This window comes from Ciconia boyciana, chromosome 2, assembly GCF_034638445.1.
Source record: "Ciconia boyciana chromosome 2, ASM3463844v1, whole genome shotgun sequence".
NCBI classification, from domain to species: domain Eukaryota; kingdom Metazoa; phylum Chordata; class Aves; order Ciconiiformes; family Ciconiidae; genus Ciconia; species Ciconia boyciana.
In genome coordinates this window covers 53,017,419-53,041,391 of record NC_132935.1, presented here as the reverse complement: position 1 = coordinate 53,041,391, position 23,973 = coordinate 53,017,419, and the positions used below count along the sequence as shown (strand labels likewise).

The window sequence follows — 23,973 nt, the reverse complement described above, 5'->3', positions numbered from 1 at the left end:
GTATCTGCTGACATAGACTGCTGAACTACAACATTTTAAAAAATTATAATGGATGTGGGAATACAGTCTTAAGTCACCAAATCTAACAAACCTGGACATTAATGTTGAACCTCAAGTCCCTAAAAAACACGCAACTCAGTGGTTGAAATACCTCTCTGCTAGGATCCAGCTACAGAAAAAAATCCATTCTGGTTCTGAGTTAGCTATCTCAAACAGACCTTGAAAACAGAGCTCCTTCTCTGTACCACTTCTATTTTAAGGGAACAAATGAATGTCATTTTCAGAATTGTACTAATATGAACAAATATTTTTCCATGGCTCAAAAGGAGTATTGCCTTATGGCTGTTTCCACAAAGTACTTCCGTTATAGAAAAGAAGTTTTCATAAAGCAACTGGTAAAGTTCAGCATATCTAATGTTATTAAATATACTGAAGCAGAATAATAGTAGGAAACAATTCTCAAGAAAGCATAACATGAATTTCAGGAGAAAGTATATTTCTGGGACCTCAAAGGAGAACTCTGGCCATAACTGTGAAATGAAGTGCAGTGGAAATGTATCAGTATACTCACAGAATAATTTTGGCTGGGAGGGATTTTTGTAACACACCTGGTTCAACTGCCTGATCAAAGTACAGCTAACACAGTTAGACTCAACTTCAAAATTATATTAGGTTCCTCAGGGTCAAATCCAGTCAAGTTTTGAATTTTTTTAAGGATGGAGATCCCACAACCTCTCTAGGACTCTCTTCCACTGTTTGACCACCCTCATAGTGAAAAAATATTTCCTAATGAATAGCTAGATATTCCCTTGCTGCAACTTGTGTCATCCATTGCCTTTCAACTTTTTGGTGTGCAACTTCCAGTCTGGCTCCACCTTTTCTATAAAGTCCTGCTGGGGAGCTGATGACTGATGCTTTCTATCTCACCTGAACACTGTTCATGTTGTGAATGAAAACATAGTGCTGACCCCAGTATCAATCCTCTGAGAAATCGTTGGTAGCAGACTGTTGGCTGGACATTGTACTATTGAGTACAACCCTTTGTTTTAGCTATTCAAACCGTAACTTTCCAATCTGGCTACATCAAAAACCTTGCTAAAGTCAAGACAAACAACACACACTGCTCTCCCCTCATCAGTGGAGCCCATCATCTCATCACAGAAGGCAACTGGGTTGGTAAGGCATGCTTTACCCTTGGTAAATCCAAGCAGGCCCCAATCACCTTCCCATCCACATGCTTGGAAATGATTTCCTGAGAATTTACTCCATAAGATTCCCAAGACTGCCCTTAGGCTGATCAGCCTGCAGTTCCCCTGATCCTCCCCTCCTCGCCCTTCTCAGGGCAAGATGGGTGTGCCATTTGCTTCTTTCCAGTCATTGGGAATCTCCCAATTGCCGCAGCCTTTCAAAGGTGACGACAGAGAGAAGTATCATAAGGATACTGGCCAGCTCCCTCACGACCCTTGGTACATCCCACCTGGTGCCTTGGACCTGTATATGTCCAGTTTGCATAACTGGGAGTCAGCTTGATCCTCCCCTGCCACAGTAATGCTTCACTCTCCCAAGCTCTGCCATTAGGCACAGGGACCTGAAAAGCCTGAAAGCAGACCTTATCAACAAAGGCTGAGGCAAAGGCGGCAGCCTCAGCCGTTTCCATGTCCTTTTTCACTAGGTCCCTGATCCATTAAGCAGTGGGCTCACATTTTCATCAGTTTCCTTTCATTCCTTAGATTTGAATAGACTAACTCCAGTGGAAAACAAATTCCAAAAAATCTGCTGATGTCAAAATAATCTAAATCTTCAGGAAAGAAACTCGCTGTGCTGCTGGCAACTTCTAATGCCTGCTTTCTAAAGCTTGCAATACATGTGTACAAATGGTTCGTTCAGCTAGACAATTTATCCATTAGATGTAGCATAGCTACATAATGCTCTAGATCCTATTCAAGCAACAGATTAGTAGTTTGGTTTGCTTTGCTTTTTTGCAAAAACTTACATGTTAACACTGATCTTCTGGACAAATTACAAATTGACAATTTCTATACTAGGTTTTCCTCAAACTCCTCCTGTATTTTCTGCTGAAAAAATTATTCTTCTGCTCCTAGTTAATACAATTGAAAGCTAACAACAGATAAAAGTTCAAATATAAAAAAGAAAACTTCTCAACCTAACCAAGAAGTGACTACATTTCACTTTAGGGTGAGTACATAATATGAAACTAAGCCAAGTCCCTTTGCTCTGCACCTCAATTTTCCATCTTGCCCCTTACAAGAAAACATGTGGCTGGGAGATTTTTCTCACATTGTTCACAGATTCTTGTTTAATGGGTCACTGATGCCAGCCAAGGCTTCAAATGCAGAGCAGAGGATTAGTAATTCCTAACAGTGAATACTACTGCTATCAAATTCCCAAAACAGATTTTTCTATTCCAAAGAAAAGAACCATTTTGGGGCCAACATGTTAATATCACTTTAGTTCTTGTATCTCTTGGTAAGGTGGGACAATTTTATTACTCCCTAAACTGAGGAACATCAGCCTGCTGAAAAACCTTTACTTTGACTGTATCACCTTAGACTTGCAGTTTCTGATGGCAAGAACCTTTGAAGTTGTAAGATGGAATAATTATGAAATAATAATGAAGAAGTAACATAATAAATTTTAAAACTGCCTAAACAATTACTGAAGTCATTCTGGCAGCACTAGGAATAACACAGCACTATGTAACAACACTTCTTTTCTTTTTCACCTGTGTATAAACCCCATTGAGTGAATTGCATCTAATGCAAGTACAACTTCAGCAGTATAAAATCTTGCCCATTTCTCCGGAACATCGTAGTTGCTCATTAAATTCACAAGGTCCCCACCGGGCATGTATTCCATCACCATGTAAAGGTAACGGTCATCTTGGAATGCGTAAAATAACTGTAAAAAGTGAATAAACAAAAAACAAGTCACTGAATGTTCCAGTCGTCTTTAATCTTTTGCTTGTTGGAAATCAAAGGAATTTCTGCACAAACTGATTTACAGAGTAACACAATTGCTACAACTACTACCATAACTTTGCATCATCCAGCAGACCTCCTAAAAAGGAATTAATCTCTAGAGTAAATTTCAGCCATATCTTCCGTCTCTTTATATTACAATGGAAGGAGTAGAGTCCTTGTTACAAATTAAGATTAGTGAATTTGGTGCAAGACACTTCAAGATCATTTCAAAGAATGCTCATTGCATAAGAGGAGAAAATGCTTCCTTATTCACTGGGATGCTAGTTGACAAATATGTAAACATGAAACTACTGTATTGCAAACATCTGGCCAAATCTCTTTGTGTTATCACTAAATATTTATTATTCTATTGTCAATGTATTTGTTGTTTAGAAAGTGAGCCTAAATTTTAAACAATCAAGTAAAAATATTTCCCTTACAGTTGTCAATGCTCTATTCAACATGAGTAGTGCAAGTAGATTTAAGTTTCCTAACTTAAAACTTTTTGAAAATCTTGAAAGTACTATTCTGGACAGTCACTCCCAGACAGATAGTAATGTAGTTACCTATTTGATCTAGGTAAATCTGGAATAATTTTGTTTAATTCTGACCTAACAGAAGAATTTACACGCTTACAGGTATGAACAGTTTGAATGAACAAGTTAACATGTGCACACACAATGCATGATGATTGCTTCAGGCGTGCTCCTTATAAACTTCAAAGGCACCAATCCCTCCCAAAAAATTGTCAGTGATAACACTGAAATGAGGAAAAAATAACCAGAGCGGGTATAATTTGCAGTCAAATATACACACAGAAATTAGAATATACAGAAGCTGTGTCTTAAGCATATCTTTCCGGTATGCTGGATGCCTCAAAGAATTACTACAGAGCAGGCTCACCAATATGTATCTGGCAAAGAATTTTAATAATAAACAGAATAGCTTATCTTGTAAATGTTATGACAAAATACAGTTTTGAAGCAAGTGCAGCATCCGCTATCCTAATGTTAATAATGTATTTCCCTAACAGACCAATACAACCAAAAAGGGACTTTGAAAAACTAAAAATGAAAACATGTAATTCCAAGTCATGCAGTGTTGTTACGGAACTATTCTATAATGACAATATTTTAAAAATATCACTATACCTGAACAACCCAGGGACTGTTAGCAAAAGCCATAATATCCCTTTCTTCCCAGAAGAATGCAGAATCTGACCTTTTTATCATCTCAAATTTGCTCAGAAGCTTCATAGCATACACTCTCCTTGAGGATTTATGCCTTACCTATGAAGACAAATGTGACATACAGAACACATTAGTTTGCCACATTAACATATGAAGAACACCACTGAATATATTACTTTTCCCGCTTCATTATTTAACAAGTTTTATAAGACTCTTCACATTTTTATGAAGAATTATATACTGTAGGTCTACAGAATAATTACATTCTATTATCTGACAACATATGCATTGCTCTTAAAATACTTGCTAGAATATTCAATGTAGAAGTCCATAGGCATAACAGTTGCTTTGTAATTTGTAGGTATGTGTCTTTAAAAGGAAAAATATTGGCACTTGTTAAATACTATAAAGTTAAAACTATAAGCATTTTCCAGAGTTCATTAGCAGAAATGTACACTTGCTGCCCTATTTCCAGTTTCTCCCACCAGTTCTCAATTCAATAAAGCAGGATGAACAAGCCCAGTTGCTAATTTGTCACAAACAACACAGAACATCTCTCATCTGTGAGAACTACACCCACAAAAATCTGGTGTAGTCCCTGAACTGGCAGAAATTCTTCTAGTCCTGAAGATTTGTTCAAGTGTCCATGTATACAGTGGCAAAGACTAATTTTCTTTATTATGAGGAATACACATTCCATTTTATTTTAATAGAGAAGCGTGACTACAATGCAAAACAAGTACTTGTGCACTTTGAGAGTACTGAAATATGAGATTCTCAAAAACATTTCCATGGGACAAGAAATAAAATTTAACTGAGCTAAAGGCTATAATATTATAAGACTGAATCTTCTGAACACTGCGTTCAGAAATAGATGCATGAGCAAATACTACAGAATACATTCAAATGTACAAATAGAAACATAACTTACCAACTGAACCTCCCCAAATGCCCCTCTACCAATCACCTTCACCACTTCATAATCTTCAGCTTTCATGCGGAGATCTCTCATTTTATTTACTGTGTCTTTATCTACATAAAAGAAAATACGCATTTCATATATAATCAATTTAATTAAACCCATTCACCTAATTTCAATTTTTCATAGTTATTAGAAGATGTGATGCTTAAAGAGGGGACTTCTTTTGAACCTACCTTCCTATTGGAAACGTCTCTGCATAATGCATGACCTCATTCTCATTACCATAGTAACCAAAACCTGACATAAACATAATGCAATGACTCCACTGTACAATCAAATCACCACAGATCTTAATTTGGGAATTTCTTTTAAAATAATCACCTGCAAAAAAAGCTATGCAAAAATTTCATATCCAACATGATCTTGCTTGTAAGCTGATCAGTATAAAAAGATTATTTCTGGATAAATATGCAACACATCTGAGAAAATATCATAACATACACAAACGAGACACTTGAAGAAACTATTTTAAAAAAATAAGCTTTCACTTTTCTGCACTGTAATTTTTTCTAACACTCAAGAAAGTAGATTTTAATTTAAAACATGCAGTGGGAATCACTGCAATTATTTACATAAACCTGTCATTCTATAAACTACAATAATTTACAAACTCCCAGTGGGCAGATATTCTAATTCCAAATTTGGTCAAAGATGAAAACAGTCTATTTTAATCCATGTGGGTCAACACTGGCATGAGATTGCATGGAAAAGCTTCATGCTTCAGTATTTCTAAAAGCAAGGAACATCTACTAAAACTACATGCAACGATATTTTATTTTCAAAAATAATATTCTAGACCTAAAAGCCAAGTTTAGGAAGAAGTAAGGACAGGAGAAGAGAAAGGAGGAGAAACATCATTTTTTAAGTTCATATTTTAAAAAAATTATTAGGCAGACAACAGAAAGTTACCATTAGATTTCTACCTAAACTGGCTATTACCTAAAACAAAAGCAGCATATGTACAATTAAAATTCAGTAAGATTTTATTACCGCAACAGGAACAAACATAGCTTTGTTTGAATAAATACTCTGTGGCATTACTGTCTAATGTAAAGCCATCCCTTTACAACACAGCATAACACTAGCTGATTTCAATAAATTATATTAAAATTGTAAATTCTGAAAAATTATTTCACACAATCAAAGGATCAAAATATTCAGTAATTTAAAAAAATAATGCACCGCCTTATTTGCCCTGGTGAAAACTGACCCATAGTGGAGGATGAGTAAGACTGTATGGAAGTAAAATGCAGCAATTCTCATGACAACAATTTTCTAGTTATTTGCTAGTTAACTTACTGCCTAGTAATCTAACAACAGGACATCCACCACTTCTGAAAGAAAAATCTTGACATTGGTGTAAAAGAAAGCTAGGCACAATATGAATGCTTTAAATGGTTTTCAATCACAAGCCTCACCTATGGCCAAAACAGAATTATGGAAAATATATCTGAAGAGCAATCTAAATGAAAGATTTTTAAATAATGGAAACCAGGCTTGTGAGCAGTTGCAAATTGCAATTTACTATTTGAGGCACAAACTAACACTTGATTATCTTCAGACAATACATTACAATAGCAACAGTGTTCGAAATTTGACCTCTGTATGCTAAGATCTGTTAAACAAGGTTTATCAGGCTGCAACATATTTAAATAGGCAGTTCCTTATCTCCCACTAATAGTGGAGGACCCGGCCACCTTACACTGTATGAATAGGTAGCTCCCATGGCAAAAGACTGCATTCTCCAACTTGCCCTGAAGTTTGATCATAAGCTTAGATGCTGTCTTGAAATAAAATGAGTCCCTGCTGCAAAGTAGGGCTCTCAAGCATCTTGATTCCTTTATTCTTTTAATTCTATATGGTAGAAAATTAATAAGGTTCTACATTTGCAATAACAACCCTCACAAGCTTAGGCAGTAGAATCAGATTTTGGAGGCTCCACAAATATACAATGCAAACCAGAGAAAAGTAAGAGGGGATAAGGACTGGCTCATAGGGCAATCACTCCATAAAATAAAGGAAGCAAACTCCCATTTTATTTGCAATATAGAAATTTATTTTAAAGTTCTAGAATAACGGTGCAAACTGTTTGGACAGCTAATACTGCAAAAAGATATTTTAAACAGTTTTCTATTAGAACTAAAATAAACATGAAAATGTTCCTATATGTCTTTTTTTTTTAATAGAAATTCGAGACAAACTAGACTTCATGGTTCCCTCTAAGGCCACTACTCGCACATCCACAGCTTGCTTTCATATTTCAGCAAACACAGCAAGAGTAGTGTTCTACAGGCAGTCTGAAGTGAAATAATGGTCTGTTCTCCACCTTCATATTACTTCAGGTCACATCTTACACAGTATATAATTTATACCTACAAGATATTCATTATCAGATGATAAACGTAAATTTCCTTTTCCTTCACTCAGCCCCCATTGCAAAAGTACAGCTCTTTGAGACTCACTAATGATTTCACTATTCATAAAAATTACATTCAAATTATCTGTTGCAATGAGTATTTCCTTTGCCTAACACAACTTTTCTTTTCTCCAAGAGTTTCACCACACCTTCTCTGTAAATAACTGAGTATACAAAATGTGCATGTAACACGGCGTACAATATCAAATATAGTTTGTACTGTGAAAAGTTAAACAGAACATTTGAACTTAGGCCTTTCAGCAACCAGCTTATGTGTAAGTAGGCCATCAACTAGATCTAGTGGATTCATATATTCCCACAAATGGGGAATAATATAAAATAAAACCCACAAATCCACTATCATTGCTTACAGTTGCACCAAGTAAACTATTCGAAAACACCTTGGAAACAGAAACAAAAACAAATTTCAATGAAGCAACAACAAAAATTGGTTTAGTCAAATTACTTTATATTTGCCACAAAAGACATTTATTACAACATTTAATTGATATGCTTAAGGCTGTAAAAACCTAGTAACATTAGTTTAATTTCAAGGCTTGCCCGTTCAGTCCACAGGCAGAATCAAGTCTCAAATCAGCAAACATCTCTGCCATGATTTCCAGAATTTGTCAGTTTGGCAGCCTTTAGAAAAGACTTAACTCTTAAATGCCTTTTTGTTTGTTTGGGGTTTTTTTTAATTATTAAAATTATGGAACTATGACTTCTATTAAAAAAACAACTTTATTAATTTAAAATTTTATTACAGAGTAGAATGTGCAGGAAATCTGGTAGTGGAAAAATACAGAGTAAATACAGAGAAGAATTCTGCAGACACATCAGCTGCATGCACAAGTAAATACAGCAGCTATGCAGTATAAGAATTTCATGTGATAATGAAAAGAGACCTTTTATACTAAAAAAAAAAGTCTACAAAACACATGGTCCAGTCTGTCAGCGAACAAAGTTTTAATATGATTTCTTGACACTGTATACACATTATGTCATTTTACTGTTAATTGCTTATGATATATTAGCACATGAAATTACAAAGCAAGTTATGGGAATCCAGAGGGCTGCCAAGAAGAAAGATAACAGGCCTTTCTCTTAAAAGGCTTTGTGCCACTGAAAACAATGCCATTTACAGTGGCAAGAAACTTGGATGTTCCGTTGCTGGGGATTAGGTTTGAATAGGGGAAATAAATAAATAGACTCTTAAAACAACTTGCACCCAAAAACTTAATGCATCCCAAATCCCTAGCTGCCTTTCAAAAAGCTAGAACCGCTTTTATTTTTTATTTTTGCTGGTATTTATAGTCTTTTGTTATTTAGTAACTGAAACATTAAATACTTACACCTGTTTAAGAAGTTGTCAATGTTTTTGTTTTTTCTTAAGGCAGGAAAATCCAAGTCATATACCAAAGCATCTAATCCATCCTGAAAAAAAAAAACCAAGCAAAATTAAGTGTTTGGAAAAATAATTACCCATGCTGCTAATGGAAGAGACAAGATAAAAATAGTTGTCCCTATCAATTTTCCATACAAATGAAATCATTCACATTTATTTAATGATTCAGTCAGCCATTACGTGAAACAGCTGTTACTCCTCCACTTCCATTGGACTCTTCAAAACTTAATTTCCATCCATCCCAAAACAAATATACTTCTATGAATTATTAATTACCTTAATTAGTGCCACATTTACATGAAAACATTGTTTTTTTCCAAATACGAAAAGAACAACTAGCAGTTCTAATGAAGTTCAATAACGTTAAGAAGTCACAACGCATCACAGAGTAGGCACTTGAACATTAAGTGGCAACTTGCAAATAGGACAATGATGGTAATTTAATTCCAAGTGTCAACCCCACATTTTATTAACTGAATTCAGAGGGAATTTTCATGAACAAGATATTGGCTTTATACATTCTAGCTTAAATCTAGGAACAAACAAGCCCATCTGGCATTAATACCATGGAATACATCCCTATGAACAAAAACGAAACAAAACCAAACCCATCAAAAAACCAACAGAAAAATACAACAACAAAGAAGAAGATAGTTTTAAGGTCTTGTTAAGTGCCGTAAACTTCCCAACTTAAAACTTAAGTCTAAATTTTACCACAGGTATACATGATTCTTCAGTGGATTGCATCTTCTCAGAGAAAAACTAAACCAGATATTTTGGTTGAAAACCACAGATATGGTACCTAATGAAAAATGATCAAGTATTCTAGGGAATGATATCACGAAGAATCAAATAGCATTAGGGAGTCTTCTTTCTCAACTAGGTAATGTTTAAGTGACAACTGCAACAACAGAGAGGAAGGTCATAAAATACAAATTGATGGATGTTAACAAAGCATGCCAGAGAAGTACTGCTATTTACTCATCCAATTTGTACCTACATGTCTATGCTATCTGTTATTGACCTGTTGGGACTGAGATATTAGACCAGACATATCTTTGATCGGATCAGTTCAGATCTGATCAGACCTAATTTGACTGTTTTCAGCTTTTATAAAATTAGGCAATACAGGATTGAAAGCTGATCCATCAGCCTTTGACCGCTACATCCATCAAGTAACTATGCCAGAAGAAAAGCTAGAGTATAAGCTTTTTGAAAGCTTATTTTCCAGGAATATATATTAGAGAACACACTTGATCTAGATTAAAAAGATTAGTCTTTGATCCCTCACTTCAAATTCATACCTATTTTTCCCCCCCTCAGTCTACAGGAGATTTTAAGCTATAAAAAAATCAAATACTATCAAAATCAAAATTATTTGTAGGCTTGCAGTCCTCACTTTTGAAGTATGTGAGATAGAAATTATTTGCTTCAGGTATAAAGAAAATAAGCAGTAAAATCATGCTAGAATTTGAAAACAGGGGTAAGGAAGTAAAACTACAAGGATAATCAGAATTACTTTAAAGGCTGGATATTACTAAATTTGTTAATTTCATAAAAACATTCCTGTTTTAAGTTACCTCTCCATACAGTGGCTTAGTTTGAACTAAGAAATGTTATAATTAAAATTATAAGAATCAAGAAAAGCATCACAATATTTTCACAGCACTTAAATAAAGTCAGGTTTTGCATCTTGAGTGTATGAAAGGATCCCCTTTTTGGACTTACACTGATGATGAAAAAGGAAAGCAAATGGCAATGAAAAAACATTTAATGGGTCAGTAATACAAACAAGAGAGTAAGGGACCAACAACAATTTGGACTCAATACAGATGTAGAAATAAAGCTATGCAGGGTAAGTGCAACTTAGTGAGAAATACTTTGTAACCTACTAAAAGGCACCTTTTCCACAGATACATAGTAAATATCCAGGAAATCCACTAAAGAATTTCAATTCTTTGGTAAATTCAACAGAGAAACCTTGATAACTGCTTGTACAGCAGCACAAAGTGCACTAGTAGCTCTATGCATTGAACCCCACGCATTGAGAAGCAGTAAGCAAAGAACATCTACGAGGCTGCTAGGTCACATCCAGGGGTTTTTAAAAGCAGATGAGTGATGGTGATGAATTGCCAAAGTTTGGGGTCTACTCTGCCCTTAAGCCTTCAAATCTTGTTGACGTCAATCAATTTGTCCAGGGTCACAGCTATCACAGAAAACTTTTCCACACATCAAGCAGAAGCACAACAAAATTCTCAAAATCCTGGTTTGCTCTGGGGCACTGCAATTACCTGCTTCATTTCAGGGTTTGCTTCAAAAGCCAAAATTCAGTCTTTTTCTTTAGAGGAGGGAGATTTTAAACACTGAATACAACAATATAGGACAAATGGGAATATTTACAAATTTTTAACATCAATCTTACTTTTGTATCATACTTTTTCTTTCAAAATATTAAAATATAAACCTATGCAGAAAAAAGCAGTAAGTACAGAAACTGTCATGGTTTCATTGGTCTGTCAAGCATGTCAGGTATTTTGTTGTGTTTCTTTCTAAAAGCTCTAAAATAAAGATGAAAAATAGTATACAAATTCACTTTTAACAGGCAAAAGCAAATTTCAATCCAGAATTCACCATGAAAACATTGCCTTTCAGATCTTAGATATGAGCTCTTTCAAGTAAAACACTTAACAAAAAAACCCTGTGACATACAGATTCAAGCTACTGATCTTGCATTCATTTCAAATCACACTTCAAAATCATGCAAACAACATCCAAGGAAGCTGCATGCCAAGAGTTGCTTATTTAAAAGGCTCTTCAATAATCAGCTCCTCTTTGCTAAAGTATCCAAAGAAGAAACCATCCTGATTCAAAACTTTCACTAAAAAAAAGGTAGGGGTGGGGTGGTGTCCCTATAATAATTAAGAGACTTGTAAATCCTTAACTCTCAAAATCATTAATTTCTTCAACTGAAGTATGTTTCTGAAGAAAAAAATAGCATGGTATTATTTTAATGGTGGACTGCAAATACAAGACTAAGCTTAAGGTAGTTTTAGAGAATTGTGAATAATGGAAGTAAAATATTTAGGATACCTAGTGTACAACATAAAACATGGAATAGCCTTTTTATTTCACTTACATTAGCTAAACCAGAAGAACTTGTGAACGCTACAAGCTGTCCCCGTACAAACGGAAACACAGAAGCATGGCTATTTTAAGTGGTGTATCACTGGTGAACAAACAGGGAGGAGGAGCAACACAAGCTCAACAGTGAGAAGGTGGAGCCGGTTGAAGGTGGTGCAGGTCACAGAGATGGGAATATACCACAGAGTTTTAGCAATAATGGTTAGGAGAAAAAGGGTAAAGGCCAAATGCAAGGAGACATGATCATTATTGTTAATGGCTGCAGAAAACTCATTTCTCAGCTTCCTTGCTACCATCTTGCTCAATCTTTCAGTATGCCATCTGACTTTTTTCCTAATACAGAAAGGAAGAAGCATCTTTCCTTCAGTACCTATAGTAGCCATACCCTCCTTGTCTTAAAGAAAAAGGATACTAAGACATCATTATAACAGGCAACCCTACATCAAATAGCTTAATAAGCTTTATTAAAATAAGAAGGCCTCATTTTTATGATGGACTTTTTCCCCTGCTTGGATGGGTTCAATATATTTTCAGTACGTATCTTCTTTAAATACAGCACATCCCGTACTACTTAGAAACACGTACTGTAGCTTAGAGGTATTTTCAGCTAACGCTAAATTCTACCTTATTCTGTCATTACAGAGCAATTTTCCTGTTTAGCTTTGAGGTCTACACAGACATTTTCCTTTTATGTTAATAGTTAAATTAGATTACTAAAATAAATTGGTTTATAAAAGCAAACACATGACTTCCACTTACATCTTACCTGGTAACACTATTTCAGAGGTGATTGAAAAAGAACATGGGGAAAAAAATTCCTTTCTAATGTCCTTCACTCAACCAGTTTCATGGTCTGATATAGTCTTTTCTGTATCACATTCATTTAATGAAATCATCAGTAGTTTCATAATCGATTTAAAATACCTCATTTATCCTGAAATTAAAAAGAGGCATACTAGGGAGCCATTACAATGTGCAGAGAGTTCTTCCATACGAGACCAACGTTTCCACGTACTCTGTTGGTTTCATTTTGTTCATTACTACACCATGCTTAGAAGTTTCAAAAGAACAGATACACAGAGTAAAATCAAAGGTCAGTCTGGATGCATATACTGCCTCTGGAGATGACGATAAAGGTGTCTAGGAAAGAGGATATGAACAAGTCCAGCATAAGGTAGTACTGCTCTGGTGTATTTGTGAGCTGGAAATGGCACTGTCATAGTTAACAGCTCTAGGCAGAATTTTCTTCAGTGACCTTGTCTAAACATTTTCTGTATCTGTTTTAGTCTCTTGCATTTACAGCATCATACAGATATGAATTCCACCGCCTACAGGCTGTGTGAAAGTGTACGTCATTTTGAGCTTGCCATTCTTCAGTCACAAAAGAAACAATGATTCTTTACCCACCTGCCCCAAGACACAGCTTTACACACTTCGATCATTTCTCCCATGATTATCTTTCTTCCAGTGATCCTTGTATGAAAGCTATTCCAATTCCCACCACCACCACCCTCCAGTGCTTTTTTCCTACTATATACTTTTTGAATTGGGAGGAAAACTGCAAATAGTATTTAAGTTGTGAGCACACCACAAGTACACAATGCAGTACAATGTTTTCTGTTCTGTTCTTCATTAAATTTTAAGTTATTAACTGAAATATCCAGTTAATTTTTATAGTCACTGTGTACTAAATTGATTCTTTCACAAAACTAGGTACTATCAAGCAAAGCTAGTTCAACATTCAACTACACAAGCACATAAGGATGAGAGGTTTTTCTCTCATGCACTTACTCAACATTCATAAATGCTGAATTTCACCTACCACTTTTAATTACCCAGACACCAACGAATATTAATTTCTTCTGTGATTTGCTATAGCTTTAATTTTTACTACTCTATCATCATTAATTAATCATTATTCACCATTTTAGATCACTTATGACTGTGAAATAGCACAGACCTGTTAGACTCCATTACTGATCTGTTTTGAATAAACTGATCACCGGCTCTCACTTCATTCATTCATCCATCCACAAAACAAGCCCAGCCCAAAACAGTTTAGTTCTGATAAAAAGTTTAAGTCAAGAGCCTCATCAAAAGCTTTTTGTTATCCTCATACTCAGCAATTACTTTAAGGAACTCCACTAGGTTTGTAAAGCATGACTTTCTTCCCCAATACATGCAGTAGCTCTTCCCCGTCATAACACCTGTGGGCTCACTTCTTTTGGTGCTGGGCTGGGGGCTCCTGCGTTATCCAAAAGATTTTTTTCTTCAATAGAAAAAGTAATAAAAAAGCTATATATTTACCATCTTCTTTACCACTGTTGTCAAAATAGTTTTAAGCATTAATGTAGATAAACACTAAGGTTATACACACACTAACATGCCTTAATGAGACACAATCAGGTACAAAAATGATAGATAAATATCAAGCAGTCTCAACATCTCAGCAATCTTACTGCTTGTGTCATTTTGTCAACAAAACTCTTCTAGTGCCACTTTAGCTTGAGAGAGATCCTCCAGCATGAACACTGTAAAAAAAGGATTCCAGTATGGAAACTAAGCTTCTTTATGAAGAAATGTGCAGAAAGAGATCTGCAACAGCCTTTTCCTTTACTTTCCCTTCATTTTTTCTAAAAATATAGAATGCAATAATATAAAAGTTATCATTAACATACACATTAACTACACAATCTATTAGCATTGAATTTTTCAGGCTGTTACGCTAACTTCTTTTCATTAAATTCCTCTAAAATGTACTGGTCGTCTTCAGTTTGCCTTAAGCAGTCCCATATTAATTGGATTTTTTCCTACATTTTGGTCTATACCTATTTCCAAAGTTTTAGTGCATCAAACTGTCAGTCCTACCATGACTATACTGGACTGCCTCACTCTGTAACTACATTCCTTAATCTCAAAACTCAGTACAATTGTGTAATGCTGGTTTTATTCAGATGTATGAATTAATATTAATGTAATTTTATAGCGAAATTCACTGTTAGGATATTTCAAAATATACTCCATCAAGCAACTTCAATTCAGCAAAACATTATCTCAGGATTCATAAGTGATATAAAGTAAAAAATAGAGTATATGATCTACATTATCAGGGTACAGTTATAGCATCTTTATATTTTGAATTTTTTACTTCATACACATTTCATTATGACATAGTATCATCTACTGGAAGCATATGATAACTAAAAGTGTATTAAATCCAGTTGAAACTTTGCTATTGAGACACTTGTTTATTTTGCTATTTATCTAGCATTCAAAGAACTAAAAAAAACCTTAATGGGTATTACCAGCATACAAAATTTGCATTCCTCGGACCAACTGGCAGTTACCCAAGTTTAAAGTCTTTGCTACTTTTCCTTTTTTGGAGAGACCAAAGTAAGTCTTAAGATCTACAACTCTAACTACCCATATTTTAGTTCCTTGCATTGTAGCAATTTTCCTAATTATTTCTATAGTACTATAGCTTCCCTTCATACTTTAAATCAACAAACCTGACTGATCTTTATTTTCATGTGTTCATCATAATTTGTCATAATGCCCCACCATACATAAGTTGATCTCTGCAGTCAACTATCAATACTGAGAGAGCCTATTTAAGTGCTGTAAGTGAGAAGCTAGTTTTTATATCCTATTTTCAAACATGCATGAAAAGTAATACCTCAACTCAACCATAAAAAAAAATTAAATTAGAAGTTTCTTTGAACTGTTTGAATTATCAGATCTTTGAATTGTCAGAGGGACCTGGAGAGGCTGGAGAAACTGGCAGAGAAGAATCTCGTGAAGTTCAACAAAAGGAAATGCCAAGTCCTGCACCTGGGGAGGAACAGCCCCAGGCACCAGCACATGTGTGTGTGGGGGGGTGACCAGCTGGAAAGCAGCTCTGCCAAGAAGGACCTTGGGTCCTGGGTAGACAACAAAGTGAGACAGCAATGTGCCCTCACAGCAAAGGCAGCCAACAGCGTCTTGGGCTGCATTAGGCAGAGCATTGCCAGCAGGCTGAGGGAGGTGATCCTTCTCCTCTACTCAGCACTGGTGAGGCCACACCTGTAGTGCTGTGTCCAGTTCTGGGCTCTCCAGTACAAGACAGACATGGGCATACTGGAGCAAGTTCAGCAAAGGGCCAAAAAGATGATTAAGGGACTGGAGTATCTCTCATACTATGAGGCTGAGGGAGCTGGGACTGTTCAGCCTGGGGAAGAGAAGGCTCAAGGGCAAATCTTATCCATGTGTATAAAATGGGAGGGAATGGAGATGGACCCAGACTCTTCTCAATGGTGTCTACTGACAGGACAAGAGGCAACTGGCATAAATTGAAAACATGAGATTCCATCTGAATGCAAGAACACACTTTTTTTACTGTGACAGTGATCAAATACAGGTTGCCCAGAGTTGTTGCAGAGTCTCCATCTGTGGAGATACTCAAAACCTGACTGGACATGGTCCTGGGCAACCTGCTCTAGCTGACCCTGCTTAAGCAAAGGTGTTGGACTAGATGATCTTAAGAGGTCCCTTCCAATCTAAACAATTCAATTTTGTCTACAACACCAGGCTATGCTTTTGGTTTGCGTAAAGGTAGTTCCTGCAATGAATTATCCTATCAAAAATACCCTTTAACTCCCTACCAGTAGGGCAAGTGATAAACAAGACCACCTCGTTACAAGGCTTAGCTTTGCATGATTCATGTTTTTCAGCCCTCCAAGTAAGTCCACAGCAGCCAATACGCCTTTGTGACAAGGACAAACTTTTTCTGATGCTACTAACTGAATCAAGAGAAAACCTTGGGCCCCTCTTTGATACTTACTGTTTTGGGGAATACTCTACTGCCACTTCATTGGTAAGGAAAAACACACACACAGGACCTTCCTCTGGTGCCCAACAGTAACACTTTTCTTTTTTAATTAAATGAGCAAGTGTAAGTTTACCTGAGAAACAACTACTGAATAGATCTATACAACTCACTAGTTTCAGGCAAGAACACCGTTTGAAAGCCAACTTTCAGGCCAATGCCAATAGTGTTACATTTATCTATCTCTAATCAAGTAAACAAAAGATCCCTCTACCTAGTTTTAAGTTAATCACATTCATTTATTTTGCTGTCCAGAGAACAGAAAACTGCAATTTAGTACTTCATCTTTAAAGCGGACAAGTCAATCTAGACAGACTTAAGACACCTCACTTAAGAAGTTTCATGACATTGTTAGACTAGGCAAAGTATACAAACTGACATATGAGCCTGAGTACAAGGCACTTGATTCATCACCCATTCTTGCTGCCAGCCTGATACAATTCTACAGAGCTCGTTACTTCTTAATATCTTTCAATACTCATAAAGAGCTTTTGCAAATTTAGGTTAAATACATAGCCTTTCACAAAGAAAAAAATTTTAACTCGGTAAAGAGCTAAGAGTTTATCTCAGTAAAGATTTAAAAGCTCAATAAGGAGATCTTGAAACCTCAAGGCAGGATTACTGAAAGCAGTATGGATTATTGCTTTCATTTCAGCCTTTTAAAAGAGTTGTTCCATATGTAGTTGCAAACTTCACCCATATCACATTCTGTGTAGTTACATATATAAGTACATGTACATGCATTCTGTTCAAACATCAATTGTCCAACATTTTTACTGACAAATTCCTAGAGTATACACTTACTACATGACTGAGTAAATTATGAATATCGATATCTCAATATATATTGATACACACACACATATGTATCAAAATACACACTGTCACTAACAACAGAGCCCACAGAGCTCTCAATATTGTTAACATCCATATTAGCACTGAAGGAAGCCTCAGGTGCAAGTCTACAGACAGGTATAACAGACAAGCAGTAATGCTCCTTCACAGGCATGTAGTTTTACCAGGTGTTGCTGTTTTTCCACTGCAGCAATGAATCTTACCACCTGAAACATCTCCTAAAATAAACTAAAATAAAATGCAGTGCAAATGTGAGAAATCAACTCATATTCAGTAAGCATGCAAGACTACTGTCAGTATCCAGTACACATATAATTCAGAGAACCTCCATGCCTCAGGCTTCTGCTAAAACTGAGGGCAAGTCAGAGTTCCTTCACAACAGAGCCCCTCTGTCCACTGACTAGATGCAGGAATCTTGGATCCATAGATCTGTTCTGAGTGACACATATTCAAGGCACTATTTTATGCCTAAAATTATGGAAAGTTCACATTGGCTGAAGATGCATTCCAGACAATATATTTCAGTGGAGTTTTTTTTCTCCTCCCAACTTAGACTTCTAACACTATATTACAACACTAATTTCACTACAGTAGGATATTTTATTGTGGTTAATAGTCTTTACATCCAAATTTCAATTTATTACATTAATGTTTGTTATTTCAATTTAGCATCAGAATTAATTCCATTTAATATTACATCTTTAAGAACAACTATCAGATGAGAGAGCAGTGTCCTCAAGGAAGATGAAGAATATAGACCAAAATATCATCAAGAATATATTTCAGTAAAATTTATGCAGAAAAAAGTACAATAGATATTGTTTGAAAATAGTTCAGGGAGATGTGTAACAGGAGCATAAGCTGAAAACATTAAGTCAAATTATATTATTTCATTTCACAGCAAGTGAGACCTCTGGATATTTGCAGCTTATTTTCCTTAAAAAAGGTTCACTTGCATGGGCTGATATGCTCTGTGGGCAAGTTTTACAAACTACAAAGCTTGTATACTAAATGTGGCGCATTCTGCCATCAATAGAATACCTTACATAAAAGACTAAAACAGTTGTATAACTATCTGGAGGGCTACATAGATTCTTGATATTCTAATGTGTAGAAAATAGATGGCGTACTTTAGGTTTAAATGATTTATCAAGTCATATTTGTCTCACACTAGGATTAAATAAAGCATAGGTACATATTGTTCGATAAAACTGTATTAAATGTGTTGAACACAAGTACACTTAAAGCATATATATTTAAATAATCTTAAAAAAAGAGGGAGTACTGAAAGTTAAAGAACTGACTGATGTTTATCACCATGGAAGCGGCATTCCACAGCAACTTCAGCACTTGGCATTACGAAGTGCCCTATAGGTCTAAAGTTCCCAGCTACTGTAACAACTGGGGGATGAGCAGCCACCCTGACATACAGCAGGGTAACACTATCCAGAGAAATACCTCACCGGGGAAAAGTGTGACCTCACATCCTTTTGAGTTCTCAAAGTTATCATATTACCAAAAATATAAGGCAAGCCCTGTTCCCCCACCTAAAATGTAAAGTAACTGCCTAAGAAAATTTAAAAAAAAAAGCCAAATCTCACTTGTAAATTACACCAGCAAGAGTCCTTTGAGGTCCCCACAGCTTTCTTGGTTATCCTGGGAGGACAGATTCTTCCACAGGCAGCACATATAGATCTACCGCCTCTGGTTTAGAAGTCCTAACATTTTTATTTTAAACACACACACTTATAACTACCAATTTAGACCAGTGGGCGTCAACACTCTAAGGAACACTCACTAGAAAGCAAAAGTAAGATGGATAAAAAAAAATTAACACTACGGATGCAAATACTGGTACATAACTTCCCTTCAATAAAATGGCATAGAAGACAGACAGATCAGAGATACGGAAGAATAAAGAGAAACTGTTCCAGTCCCAGCTCAAAAGTCTTAGGCTTCTTTGGGCAGCAGCCTGCAAGGAATCAGGTAAAGACTTCAATGAAAGGAAAGCAATTGCACAACTCCATTAAGAAAGAGTGGTATTTAGCAAAGGAAACAGAACCCCCTCCACATCTGTTGCTTGGGAAATTACTGTCTGCCTCTCACATTTTTTCCAGGCAGGTATCCATGAAGCCAGACTTCAGGAAGTAAGCTTTAGTCAGTTGGACAAGATGGGAATTAGCAAGATGCCAACACGTTCATAAGAAGAAACATAACATGTTATTGCAAACAACATAAAAAAAAGTGCATTAGCTCTTGTACAAGCTGTTTAATATGCAAAGCAACTTTAGATCTCTTAGCTTAACACATTATGGTAAAAGTAGAGTAAGTTCTCCCATCAAGAGCTTAAATTGCTGCCTCTAGCTGCCCCGCTATACCTTTCTCTGAAAAGTGTTATCCCTGTTATGAAAAAAACCAAAACAAAAAAAAAAACAAAAAAAACCCCACCCCAAACAAACCAAAAAGCATTACCAGCAGAATTTGCAATATAGTAAGTCTGTGGAAACGTAACTAACTTTTCTATAAAGCAACAAAACCTCATCAGCCATATAGTACCTGTTGTCACCTGACCTAGATTATGCTGCCAACAAAACTGTGTGTTAACTATAGATATAAACAATAAGCTATAAAACAAAAAAGAGGCAAGTTCTATGTTTAGGCTTAACAACTCAGTCTCTGGAGATTATATTAGTTCAATAATTATGCTTTAGCAAAGATTCTCCAAAAAGCTGTATCAAAGAAAAAAAAAAAAAACACCACACTCTACTACTAGTAATACCATCTAGCCCACAAAAAAGAACACAGTGACTGGAGACAGAGGCTAGACAAACTAAGAGAAAGACAAAAAAGTACTTAATTTTTTAAACAGAGGGCAGACAATTAATTGAATAACTTTCCAAGAAAGAGTGAGAACATCATAATTTTTCCAGCAGTGTGGAAACACTGCACAAAATCTTCCCTACCTCCTCAAAAGGGAAATTCTTCCCTAAAACTCTAGAACAAGTCAAAACACTTTTAAAATTAGAGGTGAATAGCCATGATAAAAGTCCAAAAATGAAGGTTATGAAAGAATTATACTAAAAATACTTTGTAGAAACTGAAATAGTAATTTGTAAAGCTATATGCCTTTCTTTAGTGTCACATGCAACCCACAGTCTGGAAAAAAAAAAAAATACGGGAAGTGGAGCACAACTCAAGCAGAGTATTAACTCTGAGAAGCTTCTCTGACTGTGCAATCTCCTGTCAAAGCTCTAGCTACATTTCTGCAATAAACATTCTATCACAGGCAATCACAAGTCAAACAGATATTTGAAATATGCAACTAAACAAGAATTTAACACTAAAGAATTTGTGCCTCATTATGCCATTTCATAATGCAAACCCTAGCAAAGCTCATGGACTTCTTTTTGATTTCTATTTGGACTATAATGGACTTCTATTGATTAAAAGAAAAACTTCACTTTTATTGACAGAAGATTTATATGTACATAAAACCAATGTTTTTCTATATTTATTCTTTTTCCCATGATTAATACAGCCACAAGAATGATTTTAATGTTTTTTTTTAAAAAAAGATAATAAAAACTCCATGAGAATTACTTTAGATATAGACTAGTTACTTCTACTGCCAAGTACTAAGATTCCTCAGACTTGACAGGATTTTGTTACTAACAGGAACAAAACAGCAAGTTTTTCACATTTTTCAGGGATTTGCACTGCTAATATAGAACAAAGCACTTCTGCTAACAAATTGTTTCCAGATTTCAGAATCCAATGCATTAAATTTATAAATTGACCTACAACAACATGCTTTTACCCACTACCTTTAAGCAATTAAAAAAAATGTGTGATAGAGACATGCTCTTTTTCAAAATGTGCCTGAAGAAAAAATGATAACATGTACAGACAATGCCATTAGTAACACAATTTTTAATTAATACTGGATGTTTAAGTGTACTTTCAAGCCACTAATAGTGACTACTTTCAGATCAAAAAATACTTCAACAGTATTTCAAACCAATCTCTTCTAAGCACTCTTTTTACCCTTTCTGACACCATAGTACAGTCATGACTAAAATCTTGAATGCTTTGGACTGCATGTAAAAAAAGAGAGGTGTAACTACAAAATCAAAAACCTACATGAAAACATGGTTCCATATTCAAGTACTGAAATGACAGAACAGAATCAAAGTTGTCCATGGAAACTTAGGGATGCTTTTTCCAATTGTAAGTTTCTCACATGATAATCAGTAAGGATTTTATCATATGTTACACTGCAACAATACAAGTCAGCATACCTGGGATTTTCAAGTACAGTATTTCAAGACTAGAGGAAGAGAGGAAGTATTATAAATCCATTAGTAGCATCCAACACTTAATTTTGAAAGGGCCCAGAGATTATGTGATTTGTTAGGTTTGTAAGTTATTTATTTTGGGACATGCAAATAAGTTTTTCTAGGTTCCTTTCAAGCCTTGAGACTCAAGCTTGAGGAAAACTAAAGCCATTGACTTCATATGCCAAGAAACAAAGTATGTCCCAGCATTTCCAATACAGTTGCTCAAGCATGAGACACACATTTCTAATACAGTTGCTCAAGCATGAGACACTCGACAGCAGAACTTTGTAAAACAGTGGTATTCAACTTTTAGAATACTTGGTATTTTCACCAAGCTTATATACTGCTATTGTAGGGATGAAAAATACTAAAATGCTAAGAAATAGCTGAAAAACAACTCTTCCAGCAACTTTTCCAGCTACAACAATATGAAAGAGTTAAGTCAACTCTTCTCTAATACTATTCTTCCTACACAACACTTCAGAACTTGGGAAAAAAATGCCCCCACCCAAAGAGGATGCAGTAGATTGATATATGTCCTCCAAAGGCATGATTTTCTTTTGGATTTAGAAGAGGGGAAAAAACAAATCTTAGCCCAAGAGGAAAGAGAGCCAGGGCTGTCTGGACCATTGCCACTACCATGGAATCTTGTCAAAGTCTCTCCTGCCTGCCCTTACAAGGGAGCAAGGCTGAGCTTGGGCTGATTAACGTAATCTCTACAGGAGATGAGGGCGAGCAATATTTTTGTCACACCATAAAAGCCTGCCATGAAACAAATCAGAGCACACTAACATTACATTTTCTGTTCCTCCATCCCACAGACCATTTTGAGTAGCTGTCATTTAGTTTCTTATTAAGCAGAGAACAAAACTGATGAAAATGTGTTTTCTAAAAAATAAAACAAAAGCTCCTGAAAGCCTAGGTTTAACTTGCATCCAACTTCTATACGATTTTGTTTTACCAGCATGTGTTTTATGAAAGCATTTTTGCCCGCATCCAATTAAAAAAAAACCAAACAAAAACCTTAAAAAAGCACTACTTTCTTAGAAATCTACATGAACTAAGGGACTAGATATACCTAGGGTGTATATATGTATATCTAACCAGTGGTTCAAAAGCCATGTCCAGTCAGGTCAGGTAGTATCTGCTACTTCCCATTCATATAAAATCTATGTTTGTAAAACACCTAGTGAAGCAGGTTCGCAATTCCTAAATACTACAAAATATCAACAAGTGATATTCCAGAACATAATTAAAGAGCAGTAGTATCATCTCAAGAATTCAGAGTTACACTTTTGTCAGACATCCTGCACTTCACTTTCCAGAAGTCCCTCCTGGACCAGAGAGCCAATTTCTGAAGAACTAGCATAAATACATGCATGTAAACAGTTGTTTTGGAAACAGATGCTTGTTACCAACCATGGCCATTTTATAACTGAACATACTTACCTAGCCTTAGAGACTTAAGAGGAAATTAAGAAACAGTTACATCTTGTGGTATTCAGACAAAATGCACTGGCACTGAAGTAAAACTCTGTTATTAAAGTTAACTAGACTCTGAATTACAGACAAGCAATTTGATTTAGAAAAGGAAAACAACAACCACTTGGCATTAGGAAGGGTCTACCAGCAGGAAGTGTGTGTGTGTGTGTATACATTCTGTATATGCACAGAATATATGCAAAAAAACCTGACCTATCACTTCCATTTTGATTCACATTTTAAAAATTGTTTGTTTGGCAGAAGAAATAAGAAGGACCAAAAACTGCAAAGACACACACTCTTTTGCACTTGAAAAAAAT

At 35.6% G+C, this 23,973-nt stretch overlaps 1 protein-coding gene across 1 annotated transcript in view; it reads right to left on the bottom strand.

The window, feature by feature from the left end:
- The window catches only part of ROCK1 (Rho associated coiled-coil containing protein kinase 1), a 93,294-nt gene that overhangs the window by 49,730 nt on the left and 19,591 nt on the right, over positions 1-23,973 (bottom strand). Inside the window, exons 3-6 of the mRNA XM_072852661.1 lie at positions 8,922-9,003; positions 5,103-5,203; positions 4,133-4,270; positions 2,744-2,919 (exon numbers count right to left, since the gene is read on the bottom strand). Of these exons, the coding sequence (XP_072708762.1) occupies positions 2,744-2,919; positions 4,133-4,270; positions 5,103-5,203; positions 8,922-9,003 (497 nt within the window). The remainder of the gene's footprint in view (positions 1-2,743; positions 2,920-4,132; positions 4,271-5,102; positions 5,204-8,921; positions 9,004-23,973) is intronic.